This window comes from Leptodactylus fuscus, chromosome 2 (assembly GCF_031893055.1).
Source record: "Leptodactylus fuscus isolate aLepFus1 chromosome 2, aLepFus1.hap2, whole genome shotgun sequence".
Taxonomy (NCBI): domain Eukaryota; kingdom Metazoa; phylum Chordata; class Amphibia; order Anura; family Leptodactylidae; genus Leptodactylus; species Leptodactylus fuscus.
Window position 1 is genome coordinate 58,429,074 of NC_134266.1, and position 19,811 is coordinate 58,448,884.

Here is a 19,811-nt window from a genome sequence, read left to right on the forward strand (position 1 = left end):
GATTCAAATTTCAAGAGGAAAACCCAGTTTGATTCAGGTGTTCTCGTGATGGACTCCCTTTGGAAAAAAGGGAAAAAAAAAGTAGCTTTTCGCCCCAATCAGCATAAAATCTCTAGGGCAAGGTTTGCTTTGAAAATGTCAAGCTTTCACACTGTTGCAGTTTGGTTAAACTGAATGGCAGTATGTTACTTTAACACACAACAAAGTCTGTAAAACAGTAAATGGAGAACACTGCGCTCCCGACACTTCAAGCTGAGAATCTGTTAACCAGCTGTGTACGCTGAACTGTGGAGTCAACACATGGCAAGGTCCCTGAGGTGTTTCTTAGAGGACTGACGTGCAGCATGTAATTTAGAAGGTCAGCAAATACAGAGCCAACACTAACAGAAAGAACCGCTTCAGCTACAAGTAATTTCTTATGTGTATTTGTCGTGGAGGTGATTTAAAGACACATATCACTAAAATTGTTGAAGTTGCAGTCTTAAGGAAGACCCATTACAGTATGACCCCATGTGTTCCTGCATTAGGAGTGCAAAAACCAGTTTATCTGCATGTCTCTTATACATAATGGATCACTCCTTGGGTGGGTTGCAGAGTTACTGTACATTCCAAGAATATGACTCAAGATAACTTTGTAGCTAAGAAAGTAAAACCTATAATACAAAGCCACAGGACTGTATATGATATACTGATCATATAGAGACAAGAATAGAGATTTCTTGAAAAAAAAGATAACACCTAGACTTTTACCTCAGGAGCAACAAAGTTAGCCGTGTAACAAGGAGTCATCAGCAAGCCATTTTCTGCCCTGAGTTGCTTTGCAAACCCAAAGTCACAGATTCTAATAGACTCCGGATTTCCAGACTCATCCACATAAAGAATATTGCTGGGTTTTAAATCTCTATGGACCACCTGCAAAACACAAAGTGTGCACTGTAAGAACTTACCGTACCTTATAAGATATATTACCTTAAACTATAAAAACACTCACCAAGTCTAGAACATAAGAGACTGTGGTATAAGGATGAATGAAATAATGTACAGCTACACAAATAGGCTAATATGGAGGACATTTACATTGTATTACAGATACACGTTTGTAGAACTGCATAACATGACTAAGTCATTCACTAAAGCTACAGTGCCTACAAGTAGTATTCACCCCCCTGCAGATTTAACAGGTTTACACATTCTGAAGTAACTTGGCATTGTGACATTTGGACTGTAGATCAGCCTGGAAGTGTGAAATGCACTGCAGAAAAAAGAATGTTATTTCTTTGTTAATTTTTTTTTTTAAATTGTGAAAAGTTTATTCAGAGGGTCATTTATTATTCAACCCCTCAAACCACCAGAATTCTGTTTGGTTCCCCTAAAGTATTAAGAAGTAGTTCAGGCACAAAGAACAATGAGCTTCACATGTTTGGATTAATTATCTCTTTTTCCAGCCTTTTCTGACTATTTAAGACCCTCCCCAAACTTGTGAACAGCACTCATACATGGTTAACATGGGAAAGACAAAGGAGCATTCCAAGGCCATCAGAGACAAGATCGTGGAGGGTCACAAGGCTGGCAAGGGGTACAAAACCCTTTCAAAGGAGTTGGGCCTACCTGTCTCCACTGTTGGGAGCATCATTCGGAAGTGGAAAGCTTATGGAACTACGGTTAGCCTTCCACGGCCTGGACAGCCTTTCAAAGTTTCCTCCCGTGCCGAGGCCAGGCTTGTCCGAAGAGTCAAGGCTAACCCAAGGACAACAAGGAAGGAGCTCTGGGAAGATCTCATGGCAGTGGGGACATTGGTTTCAGTCAATAACATAAGTAACGTACTCCACCGCAATGGTCTCCGTTCCAGACGAGCCAGTAAGGTACCTTTACTTTCAAAGCGTCATGTCAAGGCTCGTCTACAGTTTGCTCATGATCACTTGGAGGACTCTGAGACAGACTGGTTCAAGGTTCTCTGGTCTGATGAGACCAAGATCGAGATCTTTGGTGCCAACCACACACGTGACGTTTGGAGACTGGATGGCACTGCATACGACCCCAAGAATACTATCCCTACAGTCAAGCATGGTGGTGGCTTCATCATGCTGTGGGACTGCTTCTCAGCCAAGGGGCCTGGCCATCTGGTCCGTATCCATGGGAAGATGGATAGCACGGCCTACCTGGAGATTTTGGCCAAGAACCTCCACTCCTCCATCAAGGATCTTAAGATGGGTCGTCATTTCATGTTCCAACAAGACAACGACCCAAAGCACACAGCCAAGAAAACCAAGGCCTGGTTCAAGAGGGAAAAAATCAAGGTGTTGCAGTGACCTAGTCAGTCTACTGACCTTAACCCAATTGAAAACTTGTGGAAGGAGCTCAAGATTAAAGTCCACATGAGACACCCAAAGAACCTAGATAACTTGAAGAAGATCTGCATGGAGGAGTGGGCCAAGATAACTCCAGAGACCTGTGCCGGCCTGATCAGGTCTTATAAAAGACGATTATTAGCTGTAATTGCAAACAAGGGTTATTCCACAAAATATTAAACCTAGGGGTTGAATAATAATTGACCCACACTTTTATGTTTAAAATTTATTAAAATTTAACAGAGCAACATAACTTTTTGGTTTGTAAGATTTATGCATCTGTTAATAAATCCTGCTCTTGTTTGAAGTTTGAAGGCTCTAACTTATTTGCATCTTATCAAACCTGCTAAATCGGCAGGGGGTTGAATACTACTTGTAGGCACTGTATGTTCACATCTGTCCTGAACCGTCAAATTGCTGGATGAAAAAGTGCTGTGAACCCGACTTTTTCGTTTACGATTTCAATTTAACACCCCCCCCCCCCCCAAAAAAAAACAAAACAAAACAAAAAAAAAAAACACATAACAACACTACTCAACATATTCCATTCCCCCTACGCCCAAACAGCAGCACAAGATGGGGTATTCCTGCCCCTGTGTACTGTTAGGACAGGTGGAACTTTTAATAAACTAACAAGTTGCCCTCCCATAAAAGGCCCAGGAGACCTCCCCCTCCCTGTGTTTTTTTCTGTCCTGTTACCAGGACAGGTGGAGGGAGAGGTCTCCTCTCCCATCTGAATTAGGTTGGCCTCCGCTCCCCTTTTGGACTTACCTGGGGTAGTGGAGGTCGCCTTCTGGGGGAGTGCAGGGTCGGTCCCGCGCTGTCGGCTCCATCCTGTGCTCTCCGGCGCCGCTCCCAGCCGCCTAGGAACATATCTTCCTTCTGGCGGAGTGGGGAACCTTGCGCCTCTGTCTTGCCGGGCGCGGACACTGTGTGTGCGCCGCGGCCTTCCGGCACCTACCGCGCATGCGCGGGGGCCCGAATCGCGCATGCGCAGCTTTCCGTCCGGCGCATGCGCACCAGAGTTTCAGCGCGCCGGACGGGGATTTTAAAAGCCCATGGAGATGGGCTCGTTAGGGGGATGTTTTCCCCAGCTAAAGAGGCCAGGAAGGCTCTCTTTATTAGGTAGGGAAGCCCAGAGTGCCCCCTTTTTTTGTATGGCTTAGGCGGAAGTGGCAGGGGACGTGGTTAAGACTAGCCCCCCCCCCCCTCCGCCCTATTTAGAGCTGGCTTGCCCATTGTAGTTTGCCTGTCAGCTCGTGCTTACAGGTTGCTACTGCTCTTGGGCAACCAGAAAAGCAGTTAGTCAGAACCCTTGTCAAGAGATTCCTGAAGGAATAAGGTGATGTATTCCCCCTAGTGGGGCCTCAGGGTAAAGCAGAAGGTAAGAGATTAATTGATGGTATATCTCTCCTTAGATGTCGTCTTCCTCCTCTGTACCAGAAAATCCTAGGAGGAAAGCTCCTGCCAAACGCCGCCACCTAGCCTGCATCAAGTGCGAGGTGCCTCTTCCGGACGGCTATGCATATCAGTGCTGCCGTGGGTGCCGTGGCCCCCCGTCAGAGGACACGTCCGTCCGAGATGTAGTTGGCTGGGTGAGAGAGTTTGTGGAGGAGTCAATGAGGGAGATGAAAGTTTCAATCTCCCAACTATCTAAAAAGCCTCGCTTGGAGTCATCCCCTACTTCTCTCCCCCCTATGGAGGCTCTACAGATCCTAGATGAGGTTTCCTCTGAAGAGGACATCTTGGAACCCGTTAAACCTGTCTTTTCAGTAGACAGAATGCCCAAACTACTAAAAGTTGTACGGGCCAAAGAAGTGGGAGAAGCTACTGAGGAGGCTCCATCTACCTCCCTTAAGTCTTTTAAGGCCAATGCTGAGATGGTTAAGAGGATGGAAGCTGAATGGAGGTTTCCGGAACGTCCATTCAACGCTTCCAGGCGTTTCAGGGCGCTGTTTCCCTTAGCTGAAGCCCAGTCCAGCTCATGGGGCCCTCCGCCTAAAGTTGATATAGCGGTCTCTAAGCTATCTAAGCGCACCGTGGTACCAGCGGAGGATGGTTCGAACCTCCAGGATGTGATGGACCGCAGGGCGGAGGGGTCCCTTAGGCGCATCTATGCCTCCTCTGCAGCGCAGGCCTCGGTGGGCATTGCGGCTAGTGAGGTAGTCACCAGGCTGCGGGCGGAGGTCTCGAATCTTGAAAGAGACATCGACTCAGGTGTCCACAGAGACGATCTGCTGACAGCCATGACGAGCATCAGTCTAATGTCCGACTACCTCTCTGAGGCGGCTTTCTACCAGGTCAAGCTGGCAGCAAGGGCTATGGCTTTGTCTACTGCCGCGAGGCGTCCCCTCTGGCTCAAGCCCTGGAGGGCAGACAATGCCTCAAAGTTTAATTTGTGCGCCTTACCATTTGAGCCGGGCAGATTATTCGGAAGTGAACTCGACTGCATAATGGAGGGGCTGGCCGACTCGAAGGGCAAGAGCCTCCCCCAGTCTGCAGGGTCCAGGCAACGGTCCTTTCGGGGCTATGCGGCCTCCAGAAGCATTTCAAGAGGCCAATTTCGGAGGCGCCCTGGTGGCCAACCAAGAGGCAGTCGAGGTTCCTCCCGTGGAGGTGAAAAAAGATCCACCTTCTGACTATTACGATCCCCTCGCCTGCAGGGCCGTGGTGGGGGGTCGCCTTTCTTTACATCTAGCCGCTTGGCATCAATATATCCAAGATCCATGGGTTCTCCAACTTATACAGGATGGCTACAAAATAAGCTTTTTTTCCCCCCCTCCAGACAGATACAGAGGACCCGCCCTCTTCAGGGCACCAAGCAGCTTCATCTTCAAAGATCCGTGCAAGAGTATGTGGACAAGGCTGCATTGGAACCAGTCCCTCTAGACGAGCAGGGTCAAGGCGTCTATTTGCCCGTATTTCTGGTGCCAAAGTCGACCGGAGGGTGGCGCATGATTATCGACCTAAGGTATGTAAATCAATTCATCTGCAAGGTCCGGTTCCGGATAGAGACCATAAGGTCGGTTCTCCCTTTTTTGCAGCCAGGAGATCTATTCGTCACCTTGGATCTGAGGGACGCATACCTCCACATTCCCATTTATGCTCCGCACAGGAAGTATCTAAGAATTGCCATACATCTAAACGGAAGATTACATCACTTTCAGTTTACGGCTCTCCCGTTCGGTATATCTTCGGCCCCCCACACCTTTACAAATGTAGTGGCTCCGGTCGTAGCCGCCCTGCGCCTCCAGGGGATATTTATTGTCCCGTATCTAGAAGACTGGCTATTAAAGGCCCAGTCAAGAGAGGCTCTTGCCACACAGTTGGGTACCACAGTGGCATTCATAAGCGAGCTGGGCTGGCTGGTAAACTGGCAGAAGTCAGTAGTGGTTCCATCAACCCGGATTCAGTTCCTGGGCTTCAATTTGGATTCTCTCAGTATGATGATCTCCCTGCCCTCTCCTCGAAAGGAGAAGATTGGTCAAGCGGTCCACCACCTATCCCGAACCAGGAAGGTTACAATCAGGACAGCTATGAAGGTCCTAGGACTTATGTCCGCGGCCATCGAGGCAGTTCCCTGGGCACTATGGCATATGCGCCCTTTACAGCTCGAGATCCTGAGAGAATGGAACCACAGTCCTTCTGGACTTCAGAAGCCTATCCAGTTATCCATCAGTACCCGTCGATCACTGGAATGGTGGTCCCAACTCAAGGACGGGAGGTCCACGGTCCAGACTTCCTGGACCCTGTTGACCACAGATGCCTCCCTCACAGGTTGGGGAGCACATCTGGGGGAGACCCTGATACGAGGAACCTGGAGCCAAGAGGAGAGAACTCGCTCCACCAACTGGCGAGAGCTTACCGCAATATATCTGGCACTTCAGAATCTGACTCCCCATGTGCAGGGGAAGGCGGTCAGAGTGAGAACAGACAACATAACGGCCGTGCAGTATGTCAATAAACAGGGAGGCACCAGGTCTCCCTCCCTGATGCGGGTGACCAACCAAATTTTTTTCCTGAGCAGAAAGGAACTTATCCCGGTTGTCAGCGGTGCATATCAAGGGCCACCTCAATGTCCTGGCGGATCAGCTAAGCAGGGGCCTAGTAACAACAGCTGAGTGGTCCCTGAGCCAAAAGATCTTCCAACAACTCACCAAGATGTGGGGTCTACCCGAGGTGGATCTGATGGCCACCCAACACAACGCCAAGGTGGGAGTCTTTTGCTCCCTATATCGGGACGGCAATCCCTTGGCGATCGATGCCCTGTCAATACCCTGGAGCTTCAAACTAGAATACGTTTTCCCTCCGATTCCGATGATTCCCAGGGTATTGGCAAAACTCAGGCAGGAACAGACGTCGGCCATTGTCATCATGCCGTTCTGGCCAAAAAGGGCATGGTTTACCCACCTCATGTTAATGAGTCGAGGGACCTACTGGAGGCTTCCGCGTGTCCAAAACCTGGTAACTCTAAACAGTCAGCTCTGCCAGGATCTGGACAGGTTCAACCTCACTGCCTGGAGGTTGACCGCACCATACGTGGAGACAGAGGATTGTCCCAGGCCGTCTTAAGGACGTTGGCCCACTCTAGAGCGGATTCAACCAATCGCAGTTACCAGAGGATTGCTCAGGTATTTAAGGACTGGGGGGCCAGGAGACAGTGTGACACATCATCCATTGAGGCAGTCCTGGAGTTCTTACAGGAAGGATTGGACAAGGGATTGTCCCCAGCCACCTTAAGGGTGCAAGGGGGCACTATCCGCTCTATTAGGGACCAGATTATCTCAGAATCCTCTCATAAGGCAATTCCAGAAAGGGGCCTCTAGGCTCCGATTCCCGGTACGGCCCCCGGCTCCCCAATGGGACCTAGCTGCGGTCCTACAAGGGCTATGTGCCCCGCCATTTGAGCCCTTGACAGAGGTAGAGTTCAAATACCTCTCTTGTAAGGTAACCTTTTTGCTGGCAATCACATCGGCCAAGCGAGTAGGGGAGCTTCAGGCCCTGGCGGCCTCAGAACCATATAAAACCTTTTTCCCGGACAGAGTCCAGCTCAGATTTATCCAAGGATTTCTGCCGAAGGTTCCCACGATGGAAAATATTAACCAAACAATAACCTTACCAGCGTTCTTCCCCTCTCCCTCCTCCGAGTGGGAGGAGAGAATGCACAGCCTGGATCTTGTGCGAACACTGCGGATATACTTAGATCAGACGAGCCCATTCCGCAGAGCAGATAATTTGCTCATTAATTTCTTTGGTCACAACAGGGGAAGGAAAGCATCTAAAACCACACTATCGAGGTGGATTAAAGAAGCCCAGGGTCTGCCGGTCCCGGAGTTTTTGCGTGCCCATGCTACTAGGGCAGTAGCCGCGTCTTGGGCAGAGAGACAATCCCTCTCGGTGGACCAAATCTGTGAGGCTGCATCTTGGTCTTCACACTTAACTTTTGCAAGGCACTACAGACTGGACTTGCACACCACTAAAGCAAAATCCTTTGGTTACTCGATCCTGTCCTCTGCTTGCCAGGATCGCCCTCCCTAGAAGGGGTATTACTCGTTAAATCCCCATCTTGTGCTGCTGTTTGGGCGTAGGGGGAATGGAAGATTATGTAGATAATCTGTTTTCCCTTAGCCCAAACAGCAGTACAAAGCTCCCTCCCTTCTGACTTATGTTGATTATACACGGTTATATTCTGTATGATGCTTGGAGACTAACACAGGGAGGGGGAGGTCTCCTGGGCCTTTTATGGGAGGGCAACTTGTTAGTTTATTAAAAGTTCCACCTGTCCTAACAGTACACAGGGGCAGGAATACCCCATCTTGTGCTGCAGTTTGGGCTAAGGGAAAACAGATTATCTAAATAATCTTCCATTATAGTCAGTGGGATTCCTTGATCTCTGTTCATTTTTGGGAACCGTTGTTGTTAGTTTGTCCTCATTCAGACCAGAAGAATGGAGATCAAAGTGCAGATGAGAAAATAATGTCAGTGATGTAATCTTCTATCCATTGTCTACACCTTCTGGTCGAAAACGAAAAACCTTTGGGCAAACGTATTGTCTTTGTATTTGGGAGTCCGTATGATAGCTCTGCAACCTGGCCAGACAGCAAGTCTACTATCTAATAACTTAGAGCATCATGTTTACCCATGATGCTTCAAAGGGAAGCTGTAAAATAAATTTTGGACACTAAACCACCCACAAGTCTTTATATTAAATCTCCCCATACAAAAAGTATAAATTAAAACCGCCCTCTCAGGAGTGGGGACTTCTTTAAAAGTTAATGTTTACTGATAAATAATTTTTTAGTGGCATTTTTCCTACATATGAGTGCTATGCCTGCAGACCTTTTGATAAATGAGCTCTAGAGTAATGAAAAAGTAAGGGGGCGTTCACACTACCGTCGGTGTCCGACAGCTAGTGTCTGCTGCTAATGTCCGTAAAAAATCTTGCGCGGACATTAGCATCGGACACTAGCTGTGTCCGTGACATTTTGCATTCATTTAAACGGACATCGGGTGCGTCCTTTTACATTCCGTGTCTGTCCTTAACTGTCCGTTCCCAAAGATGTCCGACTTTTCAAGTGGACAGCAAAAACCTACATGTCGGGTTTTGCTGTCCGCTTGAAAAGACGGACATCTTTGGGAACGGACAGTTAAGGACAGACACGAACTGTAAAACAATGCACCCGATGTCCGTTTAAATGAATGCAAAATGTCACGGACACAGCTAGTGTCCGACGCTAATGTCCGCGCAAGATTTTTCGCGGACACTAGCTGTCGGACACCGACGGTAGTTTGAACGCTCTGTAACAGTGCAAGCAGGGAATTGTATCACTCCAGTCTAAACCTTAACATTGAAGTCTTATGCTAATGAGGCAGTTGGTGCACTGGGGGTGGACCTACAGCCCTGGGAGCAGTGTCCTTGCTGGTCAAGTGGGATGAGAGATGCCACAGCAAATGGGGAGGGAGAGAGGAGAGAGAATCAACTCTTACTGCATGGAGTGGTGCAGACAGAAAATGGCAGGTGTCTGAGTAACAAGGGCTGCAGTGTCAGGGCCGAAGGCCTACCCCAAAACAGCCTCCTTTGCATAATAAATCAAAATTGTTTTATTTTCCAAATCTACAAACAAAACATAACAGAGGTATAGTATTTATCACTATAATGTGCTCCGTAACACGGTGACCAATGAACATGTTTGGCGGAGGTGATAAACTCCCTATCAAAGCAATCATTACAGTCTCCGAAGAATCACTACAATTAGATTTCTATTCCTTACCCATTGTGAATGGAGGTATTCAACGGTTTTGGTTATAGTGTGCAGCACGGCACTTGCTTCCCTTTCTGAGAAGAACTTCTGTCGTAGGATTTTGTCTAAAAGTTCCCCTCCTTTCATTAGTTCAGTTACTAAATATACATACTTCCCATCATCATACACCTGAAACACATAAGACAATAATACATTATTGTTCACACTACCATTCATAAAAACATGTGCTGCAAAAGTAGCATAGTGGGGTAGGTGCAATCTATCAGACTTTCCATATAGTCTGACAGCAGCTAGTCTATTTCTCCTTTATTAAACAGATATGTAGACAGAGGATACTTTCTCAAACTCAACATGGAGAAAACAGAGTTTATCATCTTCAGCCCACCCTGTATGGCCCCACCACCTGACCCATCTATCAAAGTTAATGGAACCACAATAACCCCTGTCCCACAGGCCCGATGCCTTGGGGTAACCCTGGACTCTGAACTATCCTTCAAGCCACATATTCAAACCCTCAACACCTCCTGCCGCCTCCAACTCAAGAACATCCACTGAATTCGCCCCTTCCTCACCCAGGAAACTACCAAGATGCTCATCCAGGCCCTCATAATCTCCCGCTTAGACTACTGCAACACCCTTCTCCATGGACTCCCAGCCAACACCCTCGCCCCCCTCCAGTCCACCCTAAACTGCGCTGCTCGCTTAATCCACATCACCCCCCGATCTTCATCAGCTGCTCCCCTCTGCCAGTCCCTCCACTGGTTACCCATAGCCCAGCGAATTGAGTTCAAGCTACTAACACTAACATACAAAGCCATCCACACCCTGTCCCCTCCATATATCTCTGACCTCATCTCCCGCTACCTGCCCACACGTAACCTCAGATCCTCCAATGACCTCCTACTCTGCTCTGCTCTCATCCACTCCTCACACAACCGTCTCCAAGATTTCTCCCGTGCATCCCCCATACTCTGGAACTCCTTACCACGACACATAAGACTGACCCCCACAATCACAGGATTCAAGAAGGCGCTGAAGACTCATCTATTCAGGAAGGCCTACAACCTCCAATAACACTATCACCGCACTGCCATCTGTACAGTCTCCCCCTCTCCTTCTGTCTCTACCCCCTTCCCTCATAGATTGTAAGCCCTCGCGGGCAGGGCCCTCTACCCCACTGTGCCAGTCAGTCATTGTTAGTATTATATCTACCTGTATATTCTGTGTATTGTATGTAACCCCCAAATGTAAAGCACCATGGAATTAATGGTGCTATATAAATAAATAATAATAATAATAATAATAATTAATCTCACCCATTACCCTACTTTCTTATTGTGGGGCAGAATAATATACACAAACCCCCATGTTTGGATACAAAAACTAAGAGTGGTGTGACAGGCTTCACAAATAGTTTACACGTTGTTAGGGTGAAGAACAATGACAATGCTACTACCAAATCTGGTCTTATATAATTCAATGTACACTGAAATTATACAAATCTGAGGCTGACAGGGGTTAAAATAGCGTCAAATATTTCTCTCCTGAACCATAACGTTACAATAGAAAATAATCTTTGGTTATGTAAACCTATTTGTTTTGTGTGGGCATAAATAATAAAAGCCACCTACTAGTAAATTCTGTGCTACAGAAATAAATATACAATGAAAAAGAGCGCACCATTGTATAACGAAATCCTACAGAGATTCACTTACATCTTTCAATGTGATAATGTTCGGATGCTGTCCATAACGTAGCAAAATCTCAATTTCTTCTGTTGGATCTCGCTTGCTCTTATCGATAATCTTTGAGATAAATAGAAAAAAAACTTAAATAAAAAAAAAAAACCCTCAAAAAACAAAAATCCCCAACTTTTGTTTCTAGTATCTAATAATGCTTGTTCCCAAGTAATGTGACAATAAAGGGAGTATTGCCATTTTGTTAAAGTGATGGCACATTGCTCTGGTATGGCACACTGTCAGGATCTGTGGAGAGCCAATTTCTGGTACTCCACGATCATGAGAATGAAGTACTAATGTAGCACTGTGTCCCCGAGGCTGTTGTGTGGGTGCGGTTTGTACCCACACAACAACCTCATTCAAATAGTCTATGAACAGTCAGGTAGTCAGGGCACCAATGTGCAGCAAACCTGAGGGGCCAATTCACGTGGTGGAAAATTAAAAGGACATATACTTCAGACTCCTCTTCATTTGCTCACCTCCAGCATTCCTATCAAAAACAATGAGGGCTAGAATCTGCTGCTAACTTCTCAAAATCACCTAATCCACCTCAAAATCAGCGCCAGATTCTGCTGTGTGAGAGGATTTCAGAGCCACACACAAGCCCTGTGAACCACTTCATGCTTAGAATTGTCAGGGATCCCAGAACTCAAACCACAAGAGAACATAATGTAACAACACATCCTATGGATATATTATCATGGCTTAATATTTTAGTTTTGAGGCACCCACATAAGACGAGAACAGCACTATATGTGATACTGATCACACATCATATGGCGCTCACCATATGAAAACTCATCCAACCTGAAGAGGCAAATGGTAACTTTTCGTTTCAGGTCAGCACCACCCTGACATGTAAACCTAATGGCTTCATTATTCACATAACTGCCACACTGCAGGGAGGTTACAGAGGTTATCCAAGATTAAAAAACATGGCAGCTTTTTCCAGAAAGAACTCCACTTTCTCTTTGCAGACAGTGACATCATGTCTTTTGCATGACCAAAAGATGCAATGTCATTGACAAAGAGGAGGACGTTGGTCTTTCCATGCTTTCTACTCCATGATAGCCGTCACCAGTTTGGTATATATGTATAGGGCTTTGCATTTGGGCACATGAACTTCCAGCAACACCCTCTTGCATCTCATATGGTAAAGCAACAGGTTCCTGCTTGAGGTCCCTTGAAAGGAGTGGCCACGACTAGTTTATTGCTAAAGTTGACGGCTAGGAAAAACACAAGTGGTCACATACAGCGAGGAACTGGTAGGTGGCAATGCTGTTATAACATCCTAGCACCGTCTGATAGGTTTTTGGTGGTAATACACTTTTTGCATGGCTGATTTTTGATTTATTGCTCTTTATTGTGTTGAGGTGTCAGCTAAGCCTATTTGCGAAACAGGAACTGCTTAAAGAGGACAAGCTCATTAAATACATAAAAATTAATCTACAGCCATATACCATGTTGCTGGTATATGCCCACGTTGTATTATTAGTAACTTACCTTTACTGCATACTCCATATTGGTGGCCTTATGAATGCACCTTTTACATATGGAGTAAGAGCCAACCCCAATATCTTCCTTCAACTCATAACCGTCAGTAAACTGGATGCTATTTCTGTGAAGCTGAAATATAAAATATCAATATTAATAATCCTCATAAAACACTGGCAACAGCAATGTAACCTGAGCACTCTACAGACAACATAACCGCTGGTCATACAGCATAGGACACAACATTATAGAAACCCTACAGTTTGATTCAGGCAATTGAAATGGACATTAAAAATTGTATAGATGACTAAACTGTATTACACTCACAAGACCTATATCTCACAGAGGCTATGGATCAATTATTATAGAAAGGAATCTAGGTAGCAGTGGACAGAGCTGGACAAATCCCAAAAGCCTAGACCATACAGACGGTAAAGAAGCAATCTACTAGTTTTAGATTTAATTCAATATGTAACCATTTCCTATCATTCAGTCGAGCAACTTGTTTAGTTGTTTCTACCTGAATGCTTCTTTTCAGAATCACTTTGATAAAGACAAGATAAAATGTATAGGAGTTAAAGGGGTTGCCCACAAAGTAAAGTATGAAGGACCCCTCTCATGCTCCACACGTGGGTGGGGCTGGGGGAATCGGAACGTCAGGCATAGACAGTGAAACAAACCCTTTAATGCACAGGTAGCTAACATCCTGTATGATGGGCTGTACCACACAGACCCTCCACAGGGGGAGACAGACGTCTGCCACTAACTATTGATGAACTGATGGTTCCTAGAACACAGTTATAACTCAGCCTTCCCGACCGTACACTTGTAGAATAGTATACAGAGAGAAGGATAACTGCCCTCCCCCTCCCAGCCGGTAGATACAGCACACACCCTACGTGCCTAGTGTTTTTTCAAAAATTATATATATATATATATATATATATATATATATATATATTTTATTTTTATTTTTTTTCCCCTTCTCCAAATTCTGTCTGCATACTGCATGCTTGGTTGTCCACTCAGCATGAACTAGGTTTTCCAAACTGCATATTTGAAAGCATAATGTAGTGTTTACATCCACAGCATGCTGTATTAAGAGAACTACCAGTGGAAATGGAGCAGCTTTTGGGCATTGCACTAAACTTTGCATCAAAAACATAAAAAACAACAACCCTCGACAACTGAATTTTTAAGTCAAGCTGTGAAAAGAACCAATAGGGTGTGAACATGCCCCAACATAGAATTTCAACACTAATTCAATAGATCCATCTATGAGGCTATTCCCTTTTATAGCCGCTATCTAGCTTTGGGATTTGTCGTTCCCGGCTGAGAGGTAAACTACAGACCTGTCATGCATGAAATAAAATATCCAATTTTTTTTCCAGTAGAAAATCTGACATCTGTTTGCTCTAGGAACATTTGCTTATGCTTCACATCCACACACATATGCAGCTATTTTTCTCGCTGACATAACACATTGCTTCGGCAGTTGTGAAGATGCAGAATCATTAATATTTGGTATATTTCCTATCACAACAGTAATAACCTGTTCTGAATTGTAAATCCTTAAGTAGGCAGCTCATTTATTGTGCAGCACAGGGTGTGTGCAGGAGGTGAGGCGTGGGGGCCCACATTCCTGGCTGCAGGTATATCACATCTAACACATTTTTGGGCCGAACTGGAGATCATTCATATTGACACATCATGTTGTTACCAATGTATGTTCAGTGGGGATCTTTCATTTCCCTCAGTTGGATGGCAGAAATGTACCAGCAGTCTCACTATTACTTTCTGAGAAGCTTCATTGTGACTTGCCCATTACAGATTATTTCAGTCTCAGATCTCTGTATCCTATAAATTTGATCTAGAACTTGGTGCAGACTGTTCATGTTTTTTTTCTCCTTTTAACAAGGCCACAGAGGGAAATATAATGAACGCTACTGTGACTTATGTCCTTGATCTTTGTACATCTATTTTCACGACGTTGTTAACAACTTAAAGTTGACATTTGTTTCTTAACTACAAGACCAGGGAAAGATATAGAAAAGCAAATGTAAGAGGGCCTGTCAGGTCTCATGATGTGTCCCTTTTAGTAAATACTTGGATTCCCCATAATATAAGAATTCTGGATCACGCCGCCTTTGCATTGTGCAGTTCTTCTGTTGATAAAACTAAAAATGCTCCAATGAAATAACAGTGTGTGACATTGGCCAATCACATATGACAATATCAATCCATGTACGGACAAAAGGAAATGATAACCAGGTCTGTAGAGTCAGGGCCAATTTAGGGTGGTGTCGAAAAAAACTTACAGACTGTGGCTTCAAAATGAAATAATATTCATTATAATACACGTCAATATTAGATAATTAATCAGATATCTGATTTGTTACATATTTGCTTTCATAAGGATCAATCACTGTCTTGTTAATGAGTTACAGGAACTTTACTGCTTCTCTCTGACGGTGGATTAAGGAGTCGGAGCAGCAGCAGTGTGGGAAAATAGGAGTCAGAATTGGTGGTTTATTCCAACCAGCTCCACTGCCCTGAAGATAACCAATTATTAAAGGGGTTTTCTGAGCTAAAAATATTCATGACTTATCTAAAGGATAGGCTGTCATTACCAGATGGGTGAGGTTACAGCACCTAACACCCATACCGATCAGCTGTTCTCAACAGCTGAAACAGAGAATGGAACAGTACGCAGCTTGCATTCACTTCAACGGGAGCTAAGTTTCAGGGACTCTGTTCCGCCATGATCCATCCATCTATTGTTCATAGCCTATCCTCTAAATAGTCCATCAATTTTTTTTAGTCCAGAAAAACCCTATAATAAGTTCAGATGTTTCTAGGAGGAATAACTGATGAATAGCACAACACAGAGTTGTAAGAAAAGAGGCTCTAAAATTGGCATTTAATGGGGAATACAAGCATTTAATCACAGGACTGGTGATGGGGTCTCGTGGTGGAGAAGGTTCTCGCAATTTTAATACTTATGAAGTGTATCTATAACCAATGATAGGAGTTAAGCCGATCTAGGCAGAAAGCTCTACAAAGCATATGCTTACCGGAACAATGCCATGAACTCCAACTGTTTGTATAGCCTGGTTTTCTTCCTCAGAAGAAATAGCCACAAAGCTAAATCCACGGAAGAGCTGGTGTGCATTGGCACTTGCTGGAATACCAGGAGAGTCTAAAAGCAAAAACGGAGAGTAAGAGCCAGTAGTGAATACAAGTGACATTACGTCAACCTTTGTTTTGTGTAAGTAGATGACATAATTTGATTTTTTTTTTTTTTTTTTTTTTGTATTAAAGAGAAAGAAAAAAAAAGTGAAAATTATGAAAATCATGTGATGTGAATATTACATTCACAAACAACTCAGACAGTTTATGTATCCTGAAATGTCTGGCAGACTTACACTTAACTTGTAGTAACCTTACAACACAATTGTTATACTGATGAATTGTTTTAGAATTGTTCTAATGAATACAAGTATTTACTAAAACAGACAAGTCAAGAGGAGTGACAGGTCCTTAAAATAGACTGTAAATATCACACCATGTCTCGTCATCAATCCAAATCTTCCTTGAACTAGTTATGTTTCAATAGAAATCTACAGTGACAATGATTCACACTCTTTGCAGCTAGACACCGCACAATGGAGGCGAACAAAAAAAAGTCTTACCTTTGGGTGTTTTTGCAGTGAACTCTGGATCAAAGTAAAATGTGTCTTCGGGACCACCTGTGGCTGGCTTGAATGGAGGCTGAATTTCTCTTCTGTACAATTTCTGCAAACAGAAAAGAAAAGCTATTTATATATGCAGGCACACTAGAAGAGGCATGTAAAATACTAAGCCCCTGACTGACTGCATCTATGGGAGATAGTTTAATGCCGCAACACAAAATATTCATGTACTTACATTCCAATCAATAGTTGCAAAGAAAGGATGCCTTTTAATTTCTTCAACACCGTCAGGTCCAGCCCCTGTAAAAGTAATGGTGAAATTATACAGTACTGTAAGCACGACTGTATTAGGCTCTAGTCACCTGAATGATGGTAAATGCAATCACACAGATTTAATAAAGTAAATTCAGGACCCAAGACAAGATACTCAGAAGGAAATTACGAAAAAGGATGCAGCAGAGCACAATCTGAAATGTTTTTACACAAACGCACAAAGCATGGGAAACAAACAAGGAGAAATAGAGCTGATGATACACAAGGAAAACTATGACGTCATCGGCATTACAGAAACCTGGTGGAACGACATGCATGATTGGAACATACAGATGGAAGGATACAACTTATTCAAAAAGAATAGAACTAATAAAAGAGGGGGTGGAGTTGCATTGTATGTTAAAAAAGAACACATCTCCACAGAAATTACAGTTTTACAGAATGATAATCTACTGGAAATTATTTGGGTAGTAATTCAAGGGAAAAACAATGATAAGGACATCATACTAGGCGTTTATTACAGACCACCAGGACAGACAGAAGACATGGATGAGATTTTTTCACAGCAAATGACCACGCTCTCAAAGAAACATGAAATAGTGATCATGGGAGACTTCAATTACCCTGACATTCATTGGGAAACCCATACAGCCAAGAGTAAAGGCTCCATCAAATTTTTATCCTCTCTAGCAGACAACTTCATTGCCCAGCTAGTAGAAGAAAACACGAGAGGAACATCCATTTTGGACCTAGTCCTAACCAACAAAGAGCACATGGTTAAGGGACTACGGGTAGCAGGGACACTGGGATTCAGCGATCATGCCATACTTGAGTTTGGGGTTGCAAGAAGAAGACGACCTGAGAAGACACAGACTTCAATGCTCGACTTTAGCAGGGCAGACTTCAAGAGCCTGAAGGCAAGGGTTAGCAGAATTCCATGGTGCAAAATTCTTAAGCACAAAAATGCACATGAAGGGTGGGAAATCTTCCGTAGGGAAATCATTAAAGCACAGGAACTAACAATACCTAGAAGGAAGAAAAATGGGAAGCACCTAAAAATATCAGGATGGATGACCAAAAAATTACATAACCTGCTAAAAAGGAAAAAGGAAACATACAAAAAGTGGAAGATGGGAACTATACCTAAGGAAGAGTACACAGCAGTCTGCAGACTCTGCAAGACAAGCATCAAAGGAGCTAAGGCTGAACACGAATTGAAGCTTGCAAAAGAGGCAAAGAGTAAGGTAAAAGGATTTTGGGGATATGTTAAAAGCAAAAGAAAAGTGAAGGAGACCATTGGAGTCCTGAAGAATGACAAAGGAGAAACAGTTAACATGGTGGAACAGCAGGTGGAGCTACTAAATTCATATTTTGTATCCGTCTTCTCCCAAGAAACTAATGGAAATATCGACATTAATGGTGATGGAGATGAGGGGAAGGAGGACTCCAAGCTGACTATAAGCGAAGGTCTGGTAAGAGAGCACTTAGCCAAGTTACAGGAAACCAAGTCCCCAGGACCAGATGATTTACACCCTAGAGTCCTGAAAGAGATAGCAGAGGAAATAACAGAACCCCTTGCTATAATCTTCGGTAAGTCATGGGAAACAGGAGTGGTCCCTTTAGATTGGAAAAGGGCAAATGTTGTCCCCATCTACAAAAAGGGGAAAAGGGACGATCCAGGAAATTACAGGCCGGTAAGTCTGACCTCGATAGCAGGAAAAATCTTTGAGCAAATTGTCAAGGAACATTTACTTCGGTACCTGGATGGGAAGGCATTAATTAACCAGAGCCAGCACGGCTTTATGACCAATAAATCTTGTCAGACTAACCTGATTTCCTTCTACAACAAAATCACTGAATGGTTGGACCAAGGGAATGCCGTGGACATAGTATATCTTGACTTCAGTAAGGCATTTGATAAAGTATCACATAACCTTCTTATTGAAAAAATGATTAAGTATGGCTTTGACAAAAAATCAGTTAGGTGGATTCACAACTGGCTTAATGATCGGGCACAACGAGTAATACTAAATGGCTACACATCGAACTGGAAGAAAGTCAAAAGCGGGGTGCCGCAGGGCTCTGTTCTGGGCCCAGTACTTTTTAATATCTTTATAAATGATCTAGACAATGGAATTATTGGGGAACTCATAAAATTTGCAGATGATACGAAGATAGGAGGAATAGCCAACACTAGAGAGGAGAGAGAGTGTATTCAAAAGGACTTAGACACACTGGAACAATGGGCGGAGGCGAACAAAATGGTATTTAACAGGGACAAATGCAAAGTTCTACATCTGGGTAACAGAAATGTAAAAAACATATATAGTATGGGAGGAATAGAACTAAGTGATAGCATAGGGGAAAAGGACTTGGGCATAATAGTAGATCAAAAATTCAACATGAGCCAACAGTGCGGTGCTGCTGCAAAAAAGGCTAATAAAATTCTGGGATGTATTAAGACAAGCATTGAATCTAGATCAGGAGAGGTCATTATTCCGCTGTACTCTTCCCTGGTCAGACCACACCTGGAATACTGTGTACAGTTCTGGGCGCCTCAATTCAAGAAAGACATCGATATATTGGAGCAAGTCCAGAGAAGAGCAACCAAAATGGTGGAAGGTCTGCAAACCATGTCCTATGAGGAGCGGCTAAAAGAACTGGGATTGTTTAGTTTGCAGAAGAGAAGGCTGAGGGGAGATTTAATAGCAGTCTACAAATATCTGAAAGGTAGTCACAGTGCAGAGGGATCTACCCTATTCTCATTAGCACAAGGAAGTACAAGAAGCAATGGGATGAAACTAAAGGGAAAGAGATACAGATTAGACATTAGGAAAAACTTTCTGACAGTGAGGGTAGTGAGAGAGTGGAATAGGCTGCCACGGGAGGTGGTGGGCGCTCCATCAATGGAAATCTTCAAGCGGAATCTGGATAAACATATAGCTGGGATGATTTAGGAAAACCTGCACTCGCAGGGGGTTGGACCCGATGGCCCTTGAGGTC

General features: G+C 44.3%; 1 protein-coding gene across 1 annotated transcript in view; it reads right to left on the reverse strand.

Annotated features, from left to right (window-relative positions):
- Positions 1-19,811, reverse strand: part of RPS6KA3 (ribosomal protein S6 kinase A3) — a 102,051-nt gene that overhangs the window by 9,298 nt on the left and 72,942 nt on the right. Inside the window, exons 13-19 of the mRNA XM_075263827.1 lie at positions 16,771-16,835; positions 16,536-16,638; positions 15,918-16,042; positions 12,853-12,975; positions 11,326-11,415; positions 9,620-9,778; positions 751-912 (exon numbers count right to left, since the gene is read on the reverse strand). Coding sequence (XP_075119928.1) covers positions 751-912; positions 9,620-9,778; positions 11,326-11,415; positions 12,853-12,975; positions 15,918-16,042; positions 16,536-16,638; positions 16,771-16,835 — 827 coding nt within the window. The remainder of the gene's footprint in view (positions 1-750; positions 913-9,619; positions 9,779-11,325; positions 11,416-12,852; positions 12,976-15,917; positions 16,043-16,535; positions 16,639-16,770; positions 16,836-19,811) is intronic.